General features: G+C 35.9%; 1 protein-coding gene across 3 annotated transcripts in view; it reads right to left on the bottom strand.

Annotated features, from left to right (window-relative positions):
* The window catches only part of ARHGAP28 (Rho GTPase activating protein 28), a 205,591-nt gene that overhangs the window by 77,014 nt on the left and 113,523 nt on the right, over window positions 1-15,054 (bottom strand). For all 3 annotated transcript variants that reach the window (XM_006164003.1, XM_006164004.1, XM_006164005.3), the window contains exon 2: window positions 14,990-15,054. This exon is cut by the window's right edge and continues 138 nt beyond it. In XM_006164003.1, coding sequence (XP_006164065.1) covers window positions 14,990-15,054 — 65 coding nt within the window. The remainder of the gene's footprint in view (window positions 1-14,989) is intronic.

The raw sequence follows: 15,054 nt of genomic DNA, 5'->3' as shown, positions 1-15,054 counted from the left end.
TCTCAGGATCTTGGGCACGCATGGACATGCGCCTGGCGTGAGTTTGAGCCACCAGGTCCAGGACTCGAACCATGTTCGACTATGTAGGAGTTCAGTAACATAGCCATTAAGCCAACTGCTGGTCTTTTATACATCAACCCAACACATCACCAAGACTTTCTGATGTTACTTCCTTATTATTTCTCAAAGTTGTTCACTCTTCTTTATTCCTTCTGCATGACCCTGTTCCAAGTTACCATTATCATTATCTCACACCTGGACAGTTGCAATAGACTCCCAACAGTTCTATCAATCCCAATACTGCTGTCTCTTTTTCCTTCAAATAATTTTGTCCCCCAATATATTTATTTATATTATTTCATCAGTAATTATAATTATTCACTATTTATTTATATTATTTCATTATACTTATAATTATTCCAACTTTAATTATTCATTAATAATTTAAATTATTTTATTAATTATTAATTATTTTCTCTATATAATTAGCTCCATGAGACAAGAAATTATTTTTGCCTTTGCAAACTCTAATACCAACACCTTTTAGATTGCCAGGCACGGAGTAGGTGTACACACTTGTTGAATGAATTAACTAAATAAGTTTCAATTTTAAAATATTAACAAAATTATTTGAATAAAGTTAGAAAATGATGACTACACAGCATCACCTTTTTATTTTTTTTTTTGGAGGGGTTTTTGCTTTAGGGCGTGTACACTTCCCAGAAAGACAGAGAGAGACAGAGATACAGAAAGTGAGAAATCACCCCCGGGGGGATGGCCACGCCACAGTCCCTTCTCCATTCTCTTCTCGGGATCTTGGGCATGTACACACGTGCCCCTGGCGTGAGTTTTAAGCCACCAGGTCCAGGACTCAAACTGCAGTCGGCTACATGGGAGTTCAGCGACATAGCCATTACACTAACTGTTGGTCCCCAAAGCATCAACTTTTAAAAATAATCCTAGATATCGTATGTACTATTCCATACTGAAAAACCACCAGCATAGTAGGTTTGTCAGGAAAACATGTCAAAAAGGGAGTAACATCTTCCAATAGCAGTGGAGTGGCATATATTAAATAACAGTTCTGTGTATAATATTTATGAACTCGAAACAAAATATACAAGATAACTGAAGATACTGGTAAAGAACCAAGTCCAAGCAGGAACTGAAAGTAATACAATTTTTACAAAACAGAATGTAGTGAGAGAAATTTGTATTAATACTGCTTTCAACTAAGGCAATTTTCTAATCCTTATAGTACAGAGTCATTATAACTCAAACAGAAAACAACAGTTTTACTTATTTGAGGATTCAGAGGATAGAGGATGTGATTACGACAACAGATGGAAAGCGAGGGGCATATTTGTGATAGGAGGAATGCACAGAAGAAAGTCCCAAAATATATGCATGAATACTGACTAAACTCTTGACTAAACCTTGAGCTAAAAAGGTATGTGGGAGACTGACTCCAAGAATCCCATAGAAAAACAACAGCTGAAGGCTAAAATAACTGATCAAGATTTCAGTTGCTGCACGGAACAGGAAAGACAATTGAGAGTATGTGTTCAGTTACGTTAGATGCTAGAACTAAAATGAACTCCCTTTAGAGAAAGATAATGAATACAGAATCTCTAAAACATATGACTCATATAGTCTAAGATATAATCAAAAACAAAACAAGCTGGCCTGTAGCATAGTGGCTAAGGGAACAGGCTCCCACGTGGCTATGGTTCAAATCCTGGCCCCAGCAGCTTAAAAAACATTTTGTGTGTGTGTGTGTGTGTGTGTGTGTGTGTGTGTGTGTGTGTGTGCAGGCCCCAAATCCCAACAGGGTGGAGAAATGAAGAAGAGATTGTGCCATGTGACCACACCATTGTGTGTTGGAGGGTGCTTGCTTTCTCTCTCATTCTATCTGTCAAGCACATGTGCTATCTGGCAACTAAAGAAACACACACACACACGAAAAAAAAATAGATCTATTTATCAAGAGGAAATATAGTCATTGTAAGGTGACTTTGAAGTTACTCTAATGTTGGGAAACCAGCAGTTAGTGTAATGGCTATGTCGCTGGACTCCCACGTAGTCGACCGTGGTTCGCGTCCTGGACCCGGTGTCTTAAAACTCACGCTGGGTGCGTGTGCGTGTGTGCCCAAGATCCCGAGAGGAGAATGGAGGAGAAGGGATTGCAGCGTGACCATCCCCCTGGGAGCTGATTTATCGCTTTCTGTCTCTCTTCGTCTTCTTTGGGGGCCGCCCCCCCCTATAACAAAAAAAAAAAAAAAAAAAAAAAAATCCTCTCCAAAAAAATGACTACACAAGACTTTAAAAGATGCTTGTGTTAAGTGAGCCGACATAAAATCTCAGCAAATAGATGTATAAAAAAGAACTAAAATGGACATTCTAGAACTGGAAATGAAAATACATTCAATTTAAAAATTGCTAGTTGGGACCAGAGTGGCACGGAGGTTGGAGCAGCTGGACCCCACATGGCTGACTATATAAATTGAATCCTGGATCTGGCAGTTTGAAAATCATACTAGGCACGTGTACATGTGTGTCCAGAATCCAGAGAGGAGAATGGAGGAGAAAGGATTGCACTGCAGCCGTCCTCCACACCCAAGAAAGTGATTTCTCACTTTTCTCCTCTCTCTCTGTCTCTCTGAAGTGAGTGTATGCACCCTATAGCACAAACAAAAGAAAACAAATTCTGATTGGGTTTAATTATATTCTAGAGACTTTAATTTTATGTATTTTTTAGAGCGATTTTTGCTATAGGGTGCGTCTATTGGCCAGAGAGATAGAGACAAAAAGAGAGAAATTGCCCCCAAGGGGAAATGGCCACGCCACAATCCTTTCACCTCCATTCTCCTCTTGGGATTTTGGGCATGCATGCACATGCACCCAGAGTGAGTTTTAAGCCACCAGGTCTGGGACTCAGCTATGTGGATCAGCTATGTGGGAGACCAGCAAGGTAACCATTTTGCCATCTGCTGGTCTCCATTTTAGAGACTTTAAAAGAAAGTGTCTATGAATGTGAAAATAGATAAATAGAAATTATCAAATATAAAAGACAGAAAAATATTTTAAATATTCAAAGCAGTGCTCCAGTGAGGTATGGGACAATGTCAAATTATGTAATATATGTGTAATTGGAGTTTCATAAAAAGAGAATAGAGAGTGGTGCAGGAAAAAAGATTTTAAGAAATAATGTCTAAAATTTTTGAAAAATCAGGTCATTCAGCTCATGCAAGTAGGTTAAATACAAAAGAAATCACACTTAGGCACCTTAAAGTCAAACTGCTGAAAAAAAAAAAGAAAAAGAAATCTTGAAAGCCATCAGAAAAAAAACTATACATGTTATATTGGGAGACAAGAATATGATACAATTCAGATGCAATGGAGATCAGAAGACAATAGGATGACATCTTTATAATAAACAAACAAATTGTCCAAAAATTACATATCCAACAAAAGTATCCTCTAATACATATGAAGGTGAAATAAAGTCATTATCAGATGAATAAAAATGGAAATAACTCATTATCAGCAAGCTTGCTCTAGAGATATGTTAAAGGAAGCTCTTTAGACTGTAAGGAAAGACTATCAGATGAAAATTTGGTTATATAAAAAGTAAGTACTGAAAATGTTGACTTTGTAGATGCTAATTTCTTTGAAAGGCATATAGCTATTTCTTCTCCCAAAATTTAATTTCTAAGACCTAAAATGTTTAGTTGGGGGAGAACATGGCAAGGTATCTTTGTAGAAGAATGTTCTTGACTGAATGTTAGACCCAAATGGAATGAGGGAGAGAGAAAGGAGAAGAAGAAAACTTTGTAACATTCAGAGAGATTGGTCAAATAAGTAAACGTATATAAGATGATAGCAATCAGATTTCCCATTGTCCAGGAGAGTTAAAAATATGAAAACAGAGAAAACTATAATGAATCTAGTGGTAATTATATTGGAATTTATTGTATAGTTGTAAACACATGGATTTAAATTTCTTCAGTTATAGAAATATAGACATCAATATGTATATATTGTGCATACATACACACACATTAAACAGATGTTGCATATGTACATATAGATATGTCAATGTCTTTAGTTATACAAAACAGCATCAATGTGTATATGCAAATATATATACATAAAAATACATATTGTATATGTACATATAGGTACTTGTATATGTGTGTGTGCACACACACATATATTTTTTCTACCTAATTTTTTAATTTTATTTTATACATTTAATCACTATACACCACTTAACTTGTAAGTTAAATATACCCAACATGAATACAATTCACACCAGTCCAGTTGAGATACAAAGCCCATTATCATCAACAGATAATATTTCATTTCTGTGTCCCATACATGTGTTACCTCTCTATTTTCCTCTTTAATTTCTTTCCTTACACTATCCCCCTTCTCCCATCTTCTTCCCCACATTGTCTCCAGTATCTATAACCATTTTCAATGCTTCTATGTTCTCTAATCTTTCAGTTTCCACCATAGAATACAGATAGTAAGTATATGTTAAGTGATGACATACAATATCTCTCTTTCATAGTCTACTTGCTTCACTCAGTGGTAAATCATGCATACTTGTCCACTTCTATCAAATGCCAAGGTCTCATTGTTCGTTATGACTGAGTAGTATTCCATAGAGTATATGTGCCACATTTTTTCAATCCATTCATATGTTCATAGATATTTTGGTTGGTTCCATGTCTTAGCAATTGTGAATAATATTGCAATAAACATAGATGTGCAAGCATTTTTCTGACTGGGTGTTCTCCTATCCTTTGTGTAGGCACCCAGGAATGGAACTGGTGGATCATATGGTAGTTCTATTTGCAGGTCTTTGAGGAACCTCCATATTATTCTCCATGGTGGCTGGACCAATTTATATTCCCACAAGCAATACAGGAAAGTTCCTCTTTTACCACATTACCACATTTATGTTTTATCTTCACCATTCTGACTGGGGTTAGGTGGAATATCATTGTGGTTTTGATCAGCATTTCCCTTATAATGAGAGATTTTGAGCATTTTTTCATATGCTTTTTGGCTGCTCATATGTCTTCCTTAGACAGTTGTTTATTCAGCTCATTTTCCCATCTTTTAATTGGTTTGATTTTTTTTTCCAGGTAAGACTTGAGTTCCCAGTGCATTGGGATTATCCATTCCGTATCTGGGGTATAGTTTACCAAAATATTCTCCAATTCTGAGGGCTGTCATTCACACTAATTACTGTGTGTCTTTTGCTCTTTAGAAAATTCTTAATCTCATGTATTCCCATTTGTCTATTTTGGGGATTATTGCCTGTGCTTTGGGGGTCTTATTTAAGAAGTCTTTGTTTACTCCGGTGTCTCACAGAGTTTCCCCAGTGTTTTCCACCAGTAGTTTTATTGTTTGAGGTCTTAGGTTTAGATCTTTGATTCACTTTGAGTTGATTTTTGTTAATAGTGAGAGATAGAGGTTCAAACTCATCTTTCTGCAGGTGGATACCCAGTTTTTCCAGCACAATTTGTGAAAGACGTTTTTCTCTTCCCATTGGATTGACTGGTGTCATTTCTCAAAAATCAGTTGGCCTTATGTTTTGGGGGTTTATATCTGATGTCTCTAATTTGTCCAATAGGTCCACATGTCTATTTTTGTGCCATGCTGGTTGGATTATTACAGTTTTTAAATATATTTTGGGGTAAGGAATGAGATGCTGCCCATTCCACTTTTCTTGTGCAAGATTGTTCTGGCAATATGAGGTCCTTTATGATTCCAGAAAAATTCTATGATGGTCTTTCCTAGGTCTGTGAAGAATGACTAGTAATTTGATAGGGATTGCATTAAGTATGTAGATTAATTTGGGTAGAACTGCCATTTTGATTATATTAATTCTCCCAATCCAGGAACATAGGAGGTCCTTCCACTTTTTTTGTGTCATTTTCAATTTCTTTTTCAACGTTTTCATAGTTTTTCTTGTAGAGGTGTTTGACTTCTTTGGTTAGATTTATTCCTTGATATCTTATACTTTATGTGCCATGGTAAATGGGATTACTTTCTTCAGTTCTGCCTCTGTGTGCTTGTTGTTTGTATACAGAAATGCTATTGATTTTGCATTCATTTATTTCCATTTATTTTTACTTATTCATTTATTACTTTGAAAAGTTTTTTGTGGATACTTTTGGGTTTTCTATATGTATACAATCATGTCATCTGCAAATAGATCATTTCAACTCTTCTTTCGTTATTGGAATGTCTTTTATTTCCTTCTCTTCTCTTTTCTCATTGCATTGGCTAGAACTTCAGCTCTATATTGAAAAGGAGTGAAGAGAGTGGGCAGCCTTTCCTTGTACCAGCATTTAGTGGGAAAACTTTCAGTTTTTTCTCATTCAGTATAAAGTTAGCTATAGGTTTTTCATAGATGTCCTTTATTATGCTGAGAAATGATCTTCTATGCTGAGAATTTTAATCATGAAGGGATGTTGTATTTTTTTCAAATTTTTTTTCTGCATTGATTGAAATGATCATGTGGTTTTTATATTTATTTTTGTTAATATTGTGTATTACATTTATGGTTTTGCATTTGTTGAATCACTCTTGCATCCCTGGAATCAAACTTACCTGGTCCTGATGAATATTCTTTTATATATTCTGTTTGATACAGTTTGCTAGTATCTTGCTGAGACTTTTTGCATCTATATTCATCAGAGATATTGGTCTGTAGTTTTCATTTATTGTCATATCCATATCTGTTTTGGTAATAAGGGTGCTGGAGGCTTAATGAATTTTGAAGGTTTCCTCCCTTACAGATCTTTAGAAATTATTTGAGTAGAATAGCGGTTACCTCTTCTTTAAAAGTATGGTAGAATTCAGAAGTGAAGCCTTCAGGACCTGGGCTTTCTTTTGTTGTTATTGGGAGGTTTTTTAAAATTACTGATTCAATCTCATTGTAGTTATGTGTCTACTCAGACTTCCTATGTTCTCCTGAGTCAGTCTCAGTATAGTATATGTGTCCAGGAATTTGTCCGTCTCATCCAGGTTTTCTTGTTTGTTGGAGTATAGTCGCCCATAGTATCTTCTAATGATCTGTATTTCTTTCTTTCTTTTTTTTTTTTTTTGAGAGATTTTTGCTATCAGATGCGTGCGCTCACCAGAAAGACGGAGAGACAGAGAGACAGAGAGCAAGAAATCACTCCCTGGGGGGATAGCCATGCTGCAATCCCTTCTCCTCCTTTCTCCTCTTGGGATGTTGGGCACGGACGCACACATGCCCCGCATGAGTTTAAGCCACCGGGTTCGGGACTCAAACTGCGTTCAACTACATGGGAGTCCAGCGACATAGCCATGATATTAACTGCTGGTCCTGATGTTTTGTGCTTCTATTATGACTGCCTGTTTCAGGGGCCCACAGGTGGCCTACTAGTTACAGAGACTGGACTCCCACATGACTGACCATGGTTTGAGTCCTGGACCTGGTGGCTTGCTTCCTGACTTTCCCTCTCTCTCACTCTATCCCTCTCTGGTCAAATTTAAATAATTAAATAAAATAAAGTTAAATCTAGTTTTTTATAAAAAAAGTATATTGCCTGTTTTATTGTGAATTTAATTTATCTGGTTCCTTTCTCTCTTCTAGGTATTGGTATGTCAATCTTGCTTAAGTTTTCAAACAACTTGATTTTGCTTTCATTTATTTTCTGCACAGTTCATTTATTTTCTATTATATTTATTTTTGCTCAAATCTTTGTTTGTTTTCTCCTGGCATTTTTTAGATTTTGTTGTTGTTGTTGTTTTTCCAGTTCCCTGATTCATGATGTTATGTTGTCCATTTGCCAACTTTCCATCTTTTTTCTTATGCACACTAATTGCTATGAACTTCCTTTTTTAAAAATTATTTTATTTCTTAATTTTTTAGAGAAATTTTTGCTATAGGGAGCATATACTCACTAGAAAGAGAGAGAGAGAGAGAGAGAGAGAGAGACAGAAAGTGAGAAATCACCCTTCTGGAGGGATGGCCACATCACAATCCCTTGTACTTCATTGGGATTTTGGAAGGCACACATACATGCCTGGCATGAGTTTTAAGCCACCCGGTCTGTGACTCAAACCATAGTTGACTACATGGGAGTCCAGCAACGTAACCATTATGCCATCTACTGATCCCTGAAATTCCCTCTTATGACTGCTTTTGTGGTGTCCCATAGATTATGGAAACTCATGCACTCATTATCATTTGTTTCCATGAATCTCTTGATTTCAGTTTAATCTCTTCAGTAGTTTTGAAGTAATTCAGTAGGTTATTTAGTTTCCATGTATTTGTGTATCTTAGAGAATTTTTCCTGAAATTGACATCAAGTTTATTTCCATCATGGTTGGAGAAGATGTTGGATATAGTTTCTATATTTTTGAATCTGTAAAGTCTTGTTTTGGGCCCTATCATGTGCTCAGTCTTTGAGGAAGTACATGCAGAAGTGAGAAAAATGTATATTTTGGGATTTGGGGGTGGAAAGTTCTATAGATGTCTGTCAAGTCCATATAATTCAAGGTATCATTTAGGTCCTGAATTTCTTTGCTTATTTTTTTGTCTCATTGATCTGTCTAAAGGAGATAATGGGGTATTGAGATTCCCAAAAATTAGTGTGTGGCCATCTCTCTCTCCTTTTAGATCTAGCAGTCTTTCCTTCACATATTTAGGTGCTCCTGAGTTGGGTGCATAGATATTTATAAGTGTTATATATTCATGATGAATCATTCCTTTTACTATTATATAATGCCCTTCTCTGTCTCTTCTTACAGTTTTTATCTTAAAACCTTTTTTGTCTGAAGTCAGTATCATGACTTTCACTCTTTGTTGGTTTCTGTTTGCATGGAATAGCTTTTTCATGTCCTTCACTTTTAGTCTATGTATGTCGTTATCTATTAGATGGAATTTTTGTAGGCAACAGATGAATGGTTTCTGGTTTTGTATCCACTCAGCCATCTGTGTCTCTTGATGGGAGAATTTAAACCATTGACATTCAACATTATTATTGATACTTCTGAACTTTCCCCTACCATTAAGTTGATCATTTTCTTGGTTATTTTTTGTTCTCTTATTTCTGTCTGTCTGTCTTTAGTCTCCTTAGTATTACACTCCCTTCAGAACTTCTTGAAGAGTAGGTCTGGAGTTGGTAAATTCTATCAAGTTTTGTTAATCTGAATTTTTTTTTATCTTTTCTTTCCATCTGAAAGACAATCTTGCCAGATGTAGTAATTTTGGTTGAAATTGTTTTTCATTTAACACTTTAAATATATTTCCCCATTCTCTCCTTACTTGTATTGTTTCTGATGTGAGGTCCGGTGTTAGTCTGATGGAATAACTTTGTAAGTAACTCTCTCTTATCTCTCTTGCCAATTTTAGTATCTTGTCTATGTCTATGGATTTGGCCAGTTTGGCTATGATGTGCCATGGAGAAGATCTTCCTGGATTGATTCTATTTAGGGTCCTTCATATTTCTTGGGTCTAGATGTTTGCATGCTTCTCTAAGTTTGGAAAGTTTTCTTCCAGTGTTTCATGGAATAGATTTTCAATGTCCTTATTAGTTTCTTCACTTTCTAGGATACCAATTATTAAGATGTTTGGATATTTAATGGAATCCAGTATTTCTCATATATTATATTCATATTTTTGTTAGTTTCTCTAACTTCTTCATGGTCTTTTTCTAGGTCAAAGGTTTTCTCTTCTACAGCTGATATTAGAGCTTCTGCATGATCTAATCTTTTATCTCATCACTCTGCTCTTCAATCTCCATTCTCTGTGTTTCCAGACGGATCTAAAGGAACCATAGCCAACATCCAAATACTATTAGGATTAAAATATTCCTCAATATCCACTCAATCTGCTGCACGAAGGGATAAAAATAGAATGGCAAAGAGATTCCTGATCACCTCCTTCTGCACGCTCCTGAATGCTCAGATTGAACTTAAAGAATTAAGAAGAAACACACCATCGATCAGATGACTAAAAATCACTGCAGGACCACAAGAAATATGGGAAAGCAAGAAAATACCTCTCCTCCAAGGGAAAAGAATAACTCCTCTTCATCCACAGACAGTTCAATGGAAATCATAGAAATGTCTGATAAAGAATTTAGAATATTCATAATGACGAAGCTAACAGAGATGGAAGAGAAGAGAGATGATAAACTGCAGAACGGCAGGAGAAAGGAGCAGATGAGTTCCAGTAGGTAAGGGAATTCTTGCAAGATCTAAAAGAGAAATTACACACTTTAAAAAAGAATCAAATGGACCTGTTAGAAATGAAGGCTATAATATAGAAAGTCAAAAGCTCCCTGGAAATTATTAGAAACAGACTAGATCATACAGAAAATAGAATCTCAGACACAGAAGAGAAAATTGCTGGCCTAGAAAAATCCATCACAAAGACTGAGAAAATTGCCAGAATTAGAATAATATATGATAAATACTAGATACTATCAAACATCCAAACATCTGAATAATTGGTGTCCCAGAAGGCAAAGAGACTCATAAGGGCATTGATAATCTATTCCATGAAATTCTACAAGAAAACTTTCCAAACCTAAGGAGGCACTCAAAGATCCAGTCCCAAGAAATACAAAGGACCCCAAATAGAATCAACCCAAGAAGATCTTCTCCAAGACACATTATAGCCAGATTGACCAAAAGATACTAAGCCTGACAAGAGAAAAATGGTAAGTTACCTACAAAGGCTATTTCATCAGGCTAACAGCAGACCTCTCGTCAGAAACAATGCAAGTGAGGAAAGAATGGGAAACTACATTCAAAGTGTTAAGGGAAAAGCAATTTCAACCAAGAATAGTGTACCCAGCAAGATTATCCTTCATATAGGAAGAAAAGACAAGAACATTCTCAGATAAACAAAACCTGAAAGAATTTACCAACACCAGCCCAGATCTCCAAGAAGTTCTCAAGGAAGTGCTATAACAGGAATATTAAATACAGACACACGGAAATAAGAGTTCAAAAACTAAGAAAATGACCAACTTAATCATAAGGAAAAGTCTGGCGCTGAATATTATATCCCAGAATTCAATCGGCAAGATCAAATCACAACAGAAGATAGATTAAGAACATGAGACTGAACTGGTGAAATAGCATTTTATGATTTTTGACTAAAACATTGCTGATTTCTTCTAGGCTTTATTTTCTGGTTTTAAGGATTTTTATCCTGTCTTGACCTGTCAGTAGGTTCATGTACCTACTATTTGAACAAAATTCTAACCTATTTCCTGACTTAAAGTTTTAAGCAAAGTTCCTTAGCATTTCTTTTGTTTATTAAAGTTAAAACTGCTTTTCTTGAAATTACCAGCTGAACTTGGTGTTGAAAGTAGTTAGATTATATAAGAAATTGTGTGATCAATAAAATGTAGGAGGAAAAGGGATGAAAAATAACTGTAGACACCAGAAATAGTGTGGGAGGAGGGTAGAAAAGGGTAGAGGGTCAGAAATAGGGGTAAAATTCATAGATATAGATATAGATGTATATAAATAAATACATACACAGAAAATTAGAAGTGGAAAATTATTGATGATAATATGCATAATTAAGCCACTATGAAGTATATTCTGGATGGGAAATCACATTTTGTATGCTGTGACAATGCTTAGAGAATGACTATAAATTAATTAATTTTAAAAAGTTTCAGGGGAAAAAAAGTTCATGATAATACATATAATGGGAAAACTATATATGAATTTCAAGAAGTTTTTGTACCAAAATAAATTCATACTTTAATTATAAAATAAATTTTTAAAAATGAATGAATAAAAAAATAGTCAAGAGATGACCCCATACTATAGAGTTAAGGTGCTATGCAAAGGAAGCCAGATTCCACATGGCTGACCTGGGTTCAAGTCCCAGACCCAATGGCTTGAAAAACATGCTGGGTAAATGTGCAGGATCATGACAGGATGGAGAATGGGAGGAAACTGGATTTCAGACTGTCCAGGACTCACTGGGGGTGAGGGGATGCTTTCTCTCTGTCATGTATATGCACATGTTCTCTGGCATAATAAAAAAATTAGTCAAAAGATTTTGCAAAAGAAGATACATGAAAGCACAATAAGAGCAGGGAAACAATATTCACTATTATTTGTCACCAGCTAAATATAATTGCACGCGTAATGGGACACCTCCACAAATCCTCTAAATCACTCATATTGAGAGGACTGATAACACCAAATGTTGCAAGGGTGTGGAAATGGAACTGTCTGTCATATATTGCTAACGAAGCTATAAAATAGTACCACTACATTCTGAAAAATGCTGGCAGTTTCTTACGCAGTTTGACATTTTCTATGAAAAACATATCCAAGAAAAACAACATATCTTCACAAAAACACTTCTGTAAGAATGCTCATAGAAGCCCTACTCATGATAACCAAAACTATAAACAACTCAGAAACCTATTAACAGGTAAATGGATAAACAAATTGTGATAGATTCATGCAATAGAATGTTACTGTTATGGGTTGAATTAGGTCCCTAAAAGATAAATTGAAACCTCAAAGCTTAGTGCCTGTGAAGGTAATTTTAATTAAGATCAAGTTGAGATGAGATAGTACTAGAATAGGCTGAGTTAAATCCAATATAACTATAGTGTCCTCGTATGAAGCAGAGAAGAGATGCTGACACAGGCATAAATAAGGAATATATTCTATGATCATGCAGGCAGAACATGCCAGCATGTGCTATCAACAGCCATAGAATACCAAGCATCACCAGCAATACCAGAAGCTAAGGAAGGCATGGAATACATTCTCCCCTAGAGCCTCCTAAGAGATGGTGGCGCTGATGATAACTTGATTTTGGACTTCTAGCCTTCAGAACTATGATTTCTGTTGCTGTAAGTTCTCCAGTGTTGAGGTATTTTTTTATGTCAGCCTTTGCAAACTAATACAAACTACCCAATAATAAAAAGAAATAAACAATATAGTAGGCGGATCTCAAAAACATCATGTTGAGTGGAAAAAGTCAAACCCCAAATCTGTGAAAGGACTTCAAAAAGTTGAGGAAAAATGAAAAGAAAGTACATTTTGGTGCAAAATAAATAGTGAGATTCATGCATGGCATAGTTTTTTCATACTATGCATTTTCCACAAACTTTTGAAGACTTCTCATATGATACACAAATGCCAGAGCTATGCTTACATCTAGCCAAGAACAGCAAATCATTGGAAGGGACAAAACTGGCTGAGAAAGAGCATGAGGAGATTTTCTGGGATGATTGAAATGCTCTCTATCTTGATTAGTGTGAGTTTAAAAGAGTGGATGCATTTGTCAAGTTCACTGAATTGTACTTACAATTGTAAAAATACTTCAAGGAAAAATATTTGTAAATATATATTAGCTAGTAACTATTTTCATAGCAATTTGGGCTAGCAAATCTGAAAATATTTTTTGTGTATTCTAGGCTTGAGCCAATAAGTAAATATATGGTAGACATGGGAGCCCAGTTTCTTATTATTGGGGAAGGACGTTGCAGATATAGAAAAAAAGGAATACAACAAACACTGTGGTGTTAGATTGGAAATCACAGTTTTTAATAATGGACAGCTAGGTACATGGATAAATAGTAAGAAAAAATGGATAGAGAATAAGAAGTATTTTCTTCTATAATTATCTGAAAAGGCAAAATGTAAGCAAGTATGTAACAGGAAAAAGAACATGATGGGGGGCTTCAATAACAGTCTTAGGTTTATATTTACATAAAATTCCTTCGGTATATTTGGATGCCTTATATATTTACTTGTTCATAACTAGGGCCTGAAAGATGATCTATGCTTTTAATCCCAGATGAGTAATTTTGTATTTTTTGAGAACGAAGGAAAATTATACCTTCTGTTTTGTTTTGCTTTGTTTTCAACCTTCATCTGTCTAGTCTCGCTGAACAGCATGGTATTTACCACGGCTTTTATTTTATGGAATTCATGAGATAATCTAATACATTAATACCAGTAAATGTTTCAAAGTAACAAAAAAAAAAAATTCCCCAAGGCACATTTGCAGTGCGCAGATGGTACCACTGCTTGAAGGCTGAGAGCTGCATGGGAGATACGGGAGGCCTGGGTTTGGTTCCCAGGCCAGGATGAGCATGCAGGGATAGCTTGTGTGTGGCCATGATCCTAGATAAGAGACTGGAGTAGGAAGATTGCAACACAGTGAGACCTTGTCAAAAATACCTTTATTTGCCTTTTCCACTTTTTCCTTCCCTCTCTCATAAAGGGAAAAAGAAAATTTTTTTTTCTCCAAAATTACACTGGCAGTTTCAACTTTCTTTTTCTTTTTCTTTTCTCTCTCTCTCTCTCTCTCTCTCACTCTTTCTTGGTAATTAATAGTCAAGAATACAAATATAAAAGCCCTGGAGGGACCAGCAGTTAGCGTAATGGCTACGTCACTGGACTCCCACGTAGTCAACCGCGGTTAGCGTCCCGGACCCAGCAGCTTAAAACTCATGCCGGGCACATGTGCGTGCATGCCCAAGATCCTGAGAGGAGATTGGAGAAGAAGGGATTGCGGCATGGCCATCCCCCCTGGGGGGTGATTTCTCACTTTCTTTCTGTCTCTCTGTCTGTCTCTCTGGTGAGCACACACATTCTATAGCAAAAACCTCTCTGAAAAAAAAAAAAAAAAAAAAAAAAAGCCCTAAGTTAGAATACTCTGTTAATAATAAATCAAATTGATAAGATTAGGTATAGCATCTCTCAATAGTGATACATAAGAGATCGATTTACATTTTGTTGAGGGTCTGTCCTCCTTCAGGTCATGCCACCTTGAGCCAGTCTGGTTGATATAAATCAGTAGGAGCAAGTAGAATTTGATAATGTGAAATTCTACAAATTCATTCATTAAACTACTAGTGGTAGTACTTCTGCCTATTAACAGGAGAAGAGAGAACATACCAAAAAAGACAGCACACAGGAAATCAAATCTAGCACTTACCATCCACAGGCTTGACCTCGGCTGGCTGCTGCTCTTCCTGCTCTCCCATGTTGTTCTCTCTGATA

The sequence above is a fragment of the Tupaia chinensis genome, unplaced genomic scaffold, assembly GCF_000334495.1.
Source record: "Tupaia chinensis unplaced genomic scaffold, TupChi_1.0 Scaffold143584_1, whole genome shotgun sequence".
Classification (NCBI taxonomy): domain Eukaryota; kingdom Metazoa; phylum Chordata; class Mammalia; order Scandentia; family Tupaiidae; genus Tupaia; species Tupaia belangeri.
The sequence above is the reverse complement of the archived record's forward strand: the minus strand, read 5'-3'. Positions and strand labels throughout refer to the sequence as shown.